Consider the following 11029-nt stretch of genomic DNA (forward strand, 5'->3'; position numbering starts at 1 on the left):
TCTTCCTGGATGGATCAATTGTTTCATTCAATTAGCAAATACTTTTTATCTCCCACGTTTTGATACTAGGCACTGGGACCGGATGAACATGATATTAGACTCCTGGTTATCATGGAGCTTCCAATCCTAGGTGAGGGAGACAATAAGTACATAAAGAAATAAAGTGAATTTTTTAAATGTTAATCACATTTTAAGTGAATTCTCTAAAACTTAGATGCAGGTGTTGATATTTTAGAGAATAGAAATTGAAATCTTAATGACCTTGATAGTCTACCAAATTGATCCTATTAATAAATGGAAATGAATAGGAATAAGTGGAAACTGTTACTCAGTTAGACTGAAGTACGATAAGTACATGTTGAAGAATACTTGACCACCTAAAGAGAGGCAAGCAGAAAAGTTATCCAAACAGTAGTGGTGGATTTTTTAAAATTCCAAACTAATTTAAAAATTACTGGCAAATGAGTAGAAAGAAGTAATACTTCAATTATATTCTACTTTAATCAGACTACTCGTCTTTCAGCCAACTGTCCTAAATGAACATGGGCCTCCAGAAGAACACTCCCTTCTGTTTACATTTATATCTACGTCAAACACATTAAAAAGAGGAATCACTACTCAGCCATAAAAAGGAACGAAACTGGGTCATCTGTAGAGACGTGGATGGATCTAGAGACTCACACAGAATGAAGTCAGAAAGAGAAAAACAAATATCGTATATTAACGCATATATGTGGAACCTAGAAAAATGGTACAGATGAACCGGTTTGCAGGGCAGAAATTGAGACGCAGATGCAGAGAACAAACGTATGGACACCAAGGCGGGTAAGGGGCGGGGGGGGGGGGTTGGGCGGGGATGAACTGGGAAATTGGGATTGACATGTATACACTAATATGTATAAAATGGATGACTAATAAGAACCTGCTGTATAAAAAATAAATAAAATTAAATTAAATTTAAAAAGAGGAATCACCCTTGTTTCCTCAGGGGGTCTTCAAAACAGAAACAGACCCAGTCATGGGCCCCCTACGGCCATCTTCATAATCAACAAACACAGACTTAGCATTATAGTGGTCTGCACTTCCTCACTCCACTGATTTGGGTACTTTAAAATCCACGGTAATGGTTAGTTATAAATTCTTTTATCGGCTCCAGATTGAATATAGGCTGTGGAGATGCCGAGATGTTTCCAGAAACAAACACCATTTCCGCACGGACTCCCTATCTCCGGCAATCACCCGGAAGCCTAGGAGGTATCCGGCCCCACAGAGATCCGGTAAAAGCCCTGGCTTAGCGGAGGGGGTAGCGGAGGCGCGCGGGAGAATCCATGTGCTTCTTAGAACCGTTTCCTCTAAATACTTTTAAACCAACAGCTCTTTGCGAAAGTCTTCATCCCTTTAAGGCCAAGTTCTCGCGAGACGACAAGACGCCGGATAGCGTAATCGCACGTTGTGCCTGCGCGCGCTGGGGCAGCTCGCACTTCCGCCCGAGGCGTGTTGCGACTCCCAGCAGCTGCCGGTCTCGCGTGGTGACGCAGCTGTTTTTTGTCGGCTAGGTCTGCTGTAACGGACGGAGGCCGCCTCAGCTGCGGAGTTGCAGAATCTGGCGTTCGGAGCTGCGGTTCTTGGCGAGATTTCGCGTTGCCCGTCCTCAGCCGTTTCACCGATAATCAGCGGATCGCTTTGCCAAGTGCCGGGAAGAACAAAGGAATTCGGAAGGAGACTCTCGGCTCCCGGCCGCCTTTCTCTGAGTGGCTTCGTTTCCCGCTCGCGCCTGTCCGGAGAAACTGAACTTATAACCGTCACTGGATAGTAAGTACCCGAGGCGAAGAGAGCTCACTACGCCCCGCTTTTTGCGTATCTTTGTTCCGGGAGAGTTTGTGGATTGGGAGTATCTGCTGAGCCTTACTTCCTGTGCCGAAAATCATTCCGTAGGAGCCGCCATTTGCTTTCCCTGCGTTGTCCTGCAGCGGCAGGACAACCTCTATCTAGAGGTTGGAACTTGGCATTGCAGCTAACAGATTTAAATGGACCTGAGTAAGGCAATGCGTCATTAACGACTGGTATTGTCACAGCATATTTAGAAAGACTTGGGACTTAATTCCGAATAGACGCTTAGTTGCTGTTCTACCTAGAACTCTTTGTAATTAAAGACGTCAATTTATAAAGAACTGGTCTTTCTGTTGAAATAGCTGAAATTTTTTAGTGCAACAAGTGGTTATTAGAGAAAAAGTGAGTCACAAAGAAATAAAGATGAGTAAGAGCAAAGATGATGCTCCTCACGAACTAGAGAGCCAGTTTATCTTACGCCTACCTCCGGAGTATGCCTCTACTGTGAGGCGGGCGATACAGTCTGGTCATGTCAACCTGAAGGACAGACTGACAATTGAGTTACACCCTGATGGGCGTCATGGAATTGTCAGAGTGGACCAGGTCCCATTGGCGTCAAAATTGGTAGATCTGCCATGTGTTATGGAAAGTTTGAAAACCATTGATAAAAAAACCTTTTACAAGACAGCTGATATCTCTCAGATGCTTGTCTGTACAGCTGATGGTGATCTCTATCCTCCTGTTGAGGAACCAGTTGCCACTGCTGATCCCAAAGCAAGCAAGAAAAAGGATAAGGACAAAGAGAAAAAGTTTATATGGAACCATGGAATTACTCTGCCTCTAAAAAATGTCAGAAAGAGAAGGTTCCGTAAGACAGCAAAGAAGAAGTATATTGAGTCTCCAGATGTGGAAAAAGAAGTAAAGCGGTTGCTGAGCACAGATGCTGAAGCTGTCAGTACCCGTTGGGAAATAATTGCTGAAGATGAAACAAAAGAAGCAGAAAGTCAAGGCCTTGATATCTCTTCCCCAGGAATGTCTGGCCACAGGCAGGGCCATGACTCATTAGAACATGATGAGCTTCGGGAGATATTCAATGACCTCAGCAGCAGCAGTGAAGATGAAGATGAGACACAGCATCAAGATGAAGAAGATATAAACATCATTGACACTGAGGAAGATCTGGAAAGGCAGCTACAGCACAAGCTAAATGAGTCAGATGAACACCACCAAGAAAACGAGGGAACTAATCAGCTGGTTATGGGAATTCAGAAACAGATTGATAACATGAAAGGCAAGCTCCAAGAGACCCAGGACAGGGCAAAGCGACAGGAGGATCTCATCATGAAAGTGGAGAACCTGGCTCTCAAGAACAGATTTCAGGCTGTGCTGGATGAACTGAAACAAAAGGAAGACCGAGAAAAGGAGCAGCTCAGCTCTTTGCAAGAAGAGCTAGAATCACTCCTAGAGAAGTGAGGAGAGTTTTGATACTTAATTTCATTCCTGACAGTGGTCAGCCTTGAAAGAAAAACTTTGTTTTCATCACCTGGACTAGATAGTAAAACTTTGCAGTAGTTCCCAGTTTCCTCCACTGCCTTCTATTGGATTTGTTTTATAATTGTGAATTTCTGTCTCATTTGTTTTTTGGAACCACTTTGGTGGGTGTTTGTCCTGTAGTAAGTAGGAATGTATAGACAGATAAATGTAGGGAAGTTGTAGGATTAGTGGAGTGAACAGTTCAGTTTGGTAATTAATCACAGCTTCACTGCAGGACTTTGCTGCTGTTTCTCCGTTTACCAGAAGCTGCCATTGCTACTCTGTGATGCCATCTGAGATAAATTAGTAGATTCTAGTTTGGTGGCAGTGAAGTTTGTTTACATATGTTTTCCCATGCTGTAGCTATTTTCCCAGTTATTCAAAGCAGTTTTCCACATTTTGCATTGCAAATCATTTCATAAAGTTGTTTTAACAATAAATAAAAGCAAGTAATTTTCACCTTATGATGTGTCTTGCTCTTTTAGGGGTAGTGGGTATCAGATCCTCTTCTGAAGTGGTTTCTTTATGGGGTTTAATGACTGACCAATTGGATTCTGTTTTGTAGGAAAAGAAGCAGCTATGTTAGAATTTAAGAAAAAGAGGAAGAGCAGAGGCAAAGAAGTGGGGAAATGTCATCTTTGCATTATGTTTCCAATCCACCTGCTCCATTTGGAGGTCAGGAGATACAGAACGTTCCTAAACTATCCTAAATTCTTTTTTTTTCAGCCTGATCTCACCACATTCTCTCACTGTTTTTAATCCTGAGCTTATTTACATTTTTTTCAAGGAGTTTAATTACTACTCTTTCTCTATAATAGTCTATTGGGATAACTACTACCATGCATCTATCATACCAAAGTCTAAGTTACGTGTTGCTCATGTCCTCCCTAGGCTGTAAATTCACTGAGATTAGGTACTTTGCCTTGTTAGTCACTGTAAACGAAGAGTAAAGAGATTAAAATCACAGGGTCAGGAGATGTGGTGCCTGGGTTTGTATCCTAGTTCAGTGACCTAGTTGAGATTGATCTTGGGCAAGTAAATTAATCTGTTGGCTTCAGTTTCCTCATCTCTAAAATGGAGGTGATAATATTACCTACCTCAGGGCCCTTGAGTTGTTGGCTATTGAGTTGATACATATAAGGACTTAGAACAATTCCTAGAATAAAAGCAAACTATTATTGCCTATTTACTAGGGTCTGAACATACAGGGATTAAAAATTTGAATTAAAGACTGATTGAAATGGTAGAAAAGTGTATAAAGAAACAGCTGCTTTAAATGGGGTTGACTGATTTCAAATTAAAGAATCATTCTAAGTTTATAAATTACAGCAGAAACAAAGTTTGCTTCAAATACATCTGCAGCATAAGCAAACTGAGTTTACTACTGTAGCTTTTTTATTTGATTCATTTACAGCGTAGTTTTGCATAAATATTAAAATCTCCATAATGAAGAGTAATTATCTGTTACGTAAACTTCAAAAGAGAAAAACTTAAGAAGATTGGGATCCATTTCTCTTCATGTAAATCCAGAGTTACCAAAAAAGACTCACTTTTCTCACAGCTCCCTTGCCTGATGAGTGGGATGTATAGTTGGGCTACGGTTTTCAATATTTCTGAGTTCATGAATGGAAGTTGAATTTTTTAAATTAGTGTTTTAAAATATTATAAGAGGGCTTCCCTGGTGGCACGGTGGTTGACAGTCCACCTGCCGATGCAGGGGACGCGGGTTCGTGCCCCGGTCTGGGAGGATCCCACATGCCACAGAGCGGCTGGGCCCGTGAGCCATGGCCGCTGAGCCTGCGCATCCGGAGCCTGTGCTCCGCAATGGGAGAGGCCACAACAGTGAGAGGCCCGCGTACCGCAAAAAAAAAAAAAAAAAAAAACTCACTGAAAATTTTAAGCAATGCAGAAATTTTACAAATTCTTAATTTTATTCACTCCCCTATTGCCGGTCACTTAGGTAGTTCCATTTTAAATTTGCTATTACACAGAATGCTGCAATAAGCATGTCAGTGTGGTCTCTGTTTTGCATTATTTCTATAGGTAAATGGGATCTTTATGTTCACATCTAAATGTCATAAAGCCTGGCATTTTGAATTTGTAGATCAAATGTTTGAGACAAAAAATTTGGACAAATTGTGACCAATCATGTCTCTGAAGGACTGTCTTGAACCTCTGCTTAAACTTTTATTACCTGGTAAGAATTGTGTGAAAACACAGACTAGGAAGACTGCTCACCACACAGCAGGTATATTGGCCTTCTTTCTGTATTTCAAATGCCCAGCTCTTTCACACTACAGAGCTTTACTTATATTACACTTACATTTCCCTTCTCCTGGAACAGTCTCCAGATATTCTCATGGCTAGCTTTTTGTTACTCAGCCCTCAGCTCAAACCTTACTTTCTCTGGTAATCCTATCTGGCTACTCAATCTGAGTGCTAGGGAACATGTGATGTGGGTGTGCATCTTGCTAAGGGTGGTGGTCTTCACTGAAAATTTGGAAGTTCCTTTGCCATTATTTTCCATGTATGCGTGGGAGTACATGTGCTCCAAGTCCAGCTGTTTAAATATATTTCATGGAACTTGAGATCTGTGTATTATTGCACAACTATGTCTGATAATTCAATGAAATTACAGACCATTTCCCTATTAATGCCCTCATGATCCCTGGCGCTGATTACTAACTTGGTTTCTCCAAAACATATACATATATGAATTTAATGCAAAAGCAGTTGATGATTTATTGTAGTATCCTGCATCTCTTGTGTTTGTAAAAACTCGGTATGTGCTTTTAAAAAATAAACAATGAACCATAGGTAATTAATTGACAGTTTTAAAAAACCAAAACATTTTTAAAAAACCCTCAAATGTGAGGGACTTCCCTGGTGGTGCAGTGGTTAATGCACTTGCCAGTGCAGGGGACACAGGTTTGAGCCCTGGTCTGGGAAGATCCCACATGCTGTGGAGCAACTAAGCCCATGTGCCACAACTACTGAGCCTGTTCTCTAGAGCCCGTGAGCCACAACTACTGAGCCTGCGTGCCAGAACTACTGAAGCCCGTGCATCTAGAGCCCATGCTCTGCAACAACAGAAGCCAGCGCAATGAGAAGCCCGTGCACTGCAACGAAGAGTAGCCAGCCCCTGCTTGCCGCAACTAGAGAAAGCCCGAGCGCAGCAACAAAGACCCCATGCAGCCAAAAATAAATATATAAATAAAATTTATTTTGAAAAAACATCAAATGTGATATGAAATTTTAAAATTTTAAATTAAAAAAAATTTTTTTCTAGTTTAAAATGGCACATTGTTCTCATGAATCTTCTCTGTCAAATAGCCTGCTAATATAACATAGTAACCCCCAAGGACAAGGAAAATAGGAGATGAGACAACAGTGGATGAGAGATGTCAGTGTTTTCAGAAGGCCAAAGCAGATGAAGAAACGATAAATTAATTCAGAGATCACAGAAAGTTACATGCTAAATGTCTGCAAGGAGGTATACCAAGGAGAAACAAACACACTTGAAGTAGACACTGAGGCTCAGTTTTTGCAGGCAGTTTCCAAAGAAGAGGGAAGGTGTGAGGCTAGAAACAGGATTCGTTAATGTCTGTGTTCAGGGACTTCCCTGGCAGTCCAGTGGTTAGGACTCTGGGCTTCCACTGCAGGGGGCACAGATTCCACCCTTGGTCTGGGAACTAAGATCCTGCATGCCATGTGGCACAGACAAAAAAAAAAAAAAAGATAAAATCTGTGCTCAGAGCTGTTGGATGTCCAGGAGCCCTATCTCACTCAAGCCAGATGACTTTTCCTTACCCATCCCACAGACAGAAAGTTTATTTTCTGGGTAAATTGAACCAAAGAAGACACAGATGGAGCCTGGGGGTCCATAGCATTGAACAAGGGAATTGTGTGAAAGTCTGTTTTCTGACTGCAGGCTGTCAACCCTCTTCCCCCACTTGGTGTCATTAAATCAGTACCCAAGGTAAACACCACCCGCAGCCCCCCTCCCCCGCAAACACACACACACACAGACACACACACAGTCAAGACTGGAAGATTATTCTCTGAAGAAACCATACGGTACCAGAGAAAGGAAATCCAGATACATTTGGGCACTCTCCAAAGAAAAGGCCAAGTCACTGTTTACTACAATGAAGTCTACCTGTTGACAAACAGTATCCATGCACAATCTGCTTTTAGGTGCCTCACTTTTAAATATTAACTGATATCCAAAGAATCAGACAAGGAAAGCTTTCTAAATGAAAGAATCATTTTAGCATACTTTCTGCCCCCTCCACCATTTTGTTTTTACCCCCAAAGTAAAATACCGCCTAGGGCTTAAAATGTAAACTTTAAGAGAATTCGTTCCAACGCTGGGATTATAAACATATGGGAGGATAAGTGTGTCCTGACAGCGGTACCCTCACTGATGCCCCAAACTGCATCTTGCCTACTAGGCCTGTAGTCAGTTATATCCAGAACTCCTGCTGCATAAAGCTGCATGGCTCCTCAGCAAGAACCCCGAGGCTTAGCACGCACGGAGCGCTGGAACCACACAGGTCTTTTATGTCAAGTTTTTTAGCTGTATATAAATGTTTTCCAATGCGATTGTACAAGGCCTTGACTTACCTCTAGAAATAACGAGGGCCCTGCGTCCCACCAGCTCGCAGGGCTTCAGGCCAGGATCGTCGGCGATGTTACCACGAAATAGGGGATGTGCCCGCCTCAGGCCTCCCCCGGCGAGCAAAGAGCTACACCTGGAGAGGCGCGGCGGCCGGCACCTTTGTGGAGCCGCCATTCTTCTCCGGAGACGATTAAGGGTTTTCTGATCCGAAGGAGCCACCGATTGTCAGGTAAACCCCCCAAAGTGTTTGTTCGTTTTCCCTATTTTAAACCTTGGTCTCTGTAGATTGACCCTTTGACCCTTTGACCCCAGGCGCGATCAAGCACCTCCCATTTTGTTTTGCCGGGAGGTGGGGGTCTCTGGCCGAACAGGAAGGCAGGTCTGACTCCGCCGCAGCAGCGCGTGGAGTTTCTGGCCGTAATCGCAGGAATTTATGGGACAGCTTTCTACTGCTGTATTGAGATTCATTAGAAGTGTTTCTCTAGTCTGCCCCGGGGCCCGCGGGCGCTGGGACTGCCGGGCGGCGCGGATCGAGCGGGCGGGCGGCTGGCGGGTTTAGGGCCCAGACGCGGCGGCCGCAGGGCGCCAGGAGAGGCGCGCGCGGGCCCGCGGGCCGGGGGTTATTTCAGTGCGTGGGGAGGGCGGCCCGCGGCCTAGTCTGGCGTTAAGCGGCTTCTCCCGCCCCGGAGAGAGCGCCAAGAGCAAGGCGGCTGGACACGGGACGCCCTCCTAAGCTCCAGAGAGTTCCCTTCCTCGGAGACCTGCAGAAGAGTGGGCGAACATGAAATCCAATCCTGCCATCCAAGCCGCCATCGACCTCACCGCGGGGGCCCTTGGGGGCACAGCATGCGTCCTGACCGGGCAGCCCTTCGACACAATGAAAGTGAAGATGCAGACGTTCCCTGGCCTGTACAAGGGCCTCGCCGACTGTGGCCTGAAGACGTACTCCCAGGTGGGCTTGCGGGGCTTCTACAAAGGGACCGGCCCCGCGCTGATGGCCTACGTCGCCGAGAACTCAGTCCTCTTCATGTGCTACGGCTTCTGCCAACAGTTCGTGAGGAAAGTGGTTGGATTGGACAAGCAGGCGAAGCTGAATGATCTGCAGACTGCGGCCGCTGGTTCCGTCGCCTCTGCGTTTGCCGCGCTGGCCCTGTGCCCCACTGAGCTCGTGAAGTGCCGGCTGCAGACCATGCACGAACTGGAGATGTCAGGGAGGATAGCAAAAAGCCAAAATACAGTTTGGTCCGTCGTGAAGAGTATCCTTAGAAAGGATGGCCCCTTGGGCTTCTACCACGGACTCACGAGCACTCTATTTCAAGTAGTACCAGGCTATTTCTTCTTCTTCGGTGGCTATGAACTGAGCCGATCGTTTTTTGCCTCGGATGGATCAAAAGATGAACTAGGCCCTGTCCCCTTGATGTTAAGCGGTGGCATTTCTGGAATTTGCCTTTGGCTTGTCATATACCCAGTGGATTGTATCAAATCCAGAATTCAGGTTCTTTCCATGTCTGGAAAACAGGCAGGATTTATCAGAACTCTTTTAAGTGTTGTGAAAAACGAAGGAGCAGCGGCTTTATATTCTGGTCTGCAAGCTACTTTGATTCGAGCGTTCCCTGCCAATGCAGCACTATTTTTGACTTATGAATACAGCAGGAAGATGATGATGAGCCAGTTTGAAGCATGCTGAAGTGTCTTGGTGAATCTGGATCCAAGTACATGCCTTTGAGGACTATAATTTAACTCAGAGTTTGATGGAGCACTGGACCAGTGTGGTATTATTTTTGACTTCATGGGAACTTTGCTTTTGTCTTCCCTGCTTATATGCTAAATCTTAAGCTTTATGGAAGAACCTCTATTTTACATCATATAATTTCTGCCCATACTTGTATTGAAATGGAAAAGTTGCTGCTCTTGTGTTTGGTGAGATAATACAGGGCGAGTGGGTGGCCGTATGTACCTAATCTGAAAAGCTAAATGTAGTTGTATCAGCGGGCTTTTGCATAAATCTACCCATGTACATGCAGTTTGTTTGCTTATATGTTGTGAGTGAAACACAGTTTGGTTTCCATGTTTAACCTCATGTCACCAGAAAAACAGAGTTAAACATGTTTCAAGATGGTTATAAATGATTACTTAACCCACTCAAGATGTAGGGTCTCTTTAAAAGTCTGCTTAACATGTGCACTATATTAGCCAATTAAAGTTTTTTAAAAGTTCTTGGGGCTTGAAAAACGAAAATATCCATCTACATTTTTTTCATCTACAATGATTTATTTTATTTTTTATTGAGGTAATCTTGATTTATGGCATTGTATTTCTATGTCTGTATACCCTACAATGTGCTCACCACCAAAAATTTATTTTTCATCTATCACCATACAGTGGATCCCCTTTATCCACTTTGTTTCCCTCCTTTACCTACCCCCTCTGATAACCACTACTCTGTTCTCTGTAATGACATGTTTGTTTTATTTGGTTTTGGTTTGTTCATTTATTAGGGGTTTTGTTTGTTTATTATAGTTTTTCATATTCCAGATATGAGTGAAATCCTATAGTATTTATCTTTCTCTGTCTGACTTACTTCACTTAGCATAATACCCTCAAGGTCCCTCCATGTTGTCGCAAATGGCAAGATTTCATATTTTTTCTCATCTAGATTTAAAAAAAATATTTATTTATTCATTTGGCTGCACCGGGTCTTAGTTGCGGCATGCAGGATCTTTAGTTGCAGCATGCAGAATCTTTTTTTAGTCGTGGCATGCGGGATCTAGTTCCCTGGCCAGGGTTCCAACCTGGGCTCCCTGCACTGGGAGCGTGGAGCCTTAGTCACTGGACCACCAGGGTGGTCTCTCTCATCTAGATTTTTAAGAGGAGAATATACCTGCATACTGATGTGTCTTCCACAGTCTCGAGTTAAAGTTTCAGAGTAGGCATCCTGGATTTTCCCAAGATGTTCTACTCTTAAAATAGTGCTATTCATCTTCAAAGTGGGATCATATTCCACACTCTTAGTTAGGTGTGGCCTAGAGCATTAGGCCTCTGGGA

General features: G+C 43.7%; 2 protein-coding genes across 2 annotated transcripts; both read left to right on the top strand.

Annotated features, from left to right (window-relative positions):
• Positions 1-1510: 1510 nt before the first annotated feature.
• On the top strand, positions 1511-3843 carry LOC309804750 (transcription initiation factor TFIID subunit 7-like). The gene has a single exon (XM_082622307.1). It carries the CDS (start codon positions 2254-2256, stop codon positions 3301-3303), a length of 1050 nt encoding a protein of 349 aa, XP_082478433.1. The 5' UTR covers positions 1511-2253; the 3' UTR covers positions 3304-3843.
• A 4654-nt stretch (positions 3844-8497) lies between these two features.
• On the top strand, positions 8498-9671 carry LOC309804753 (mitochondrial ornithine transporter 2-like; the record flags this gene model as incomplete). Its single annotated transcript, XM_082622310.1, has 1 exon — positions 8498-9671. Exon 1 carries the CDS (start codon positions 8766-8768, stop codon positions 9669-9671), a length of 906 nt encoding a protein of 301 aa, XP_082478436.1. The 5' UTR covers positions 8498-8765.
• Positions 9672-11029: the final 1358 nt, after the last annotated feature.

Source organism: Mesoplodon mirus (assembly GCF_964341445.2).
Source record: "Mesoplodon mirus genome assembly, chromosome: 5".
NCBI lineage: Eukaryota > Metazoa > Chordata > Mammalia > Artiodactyla > Ziphiidae > Mesoplodon > Mesoplodon mirus.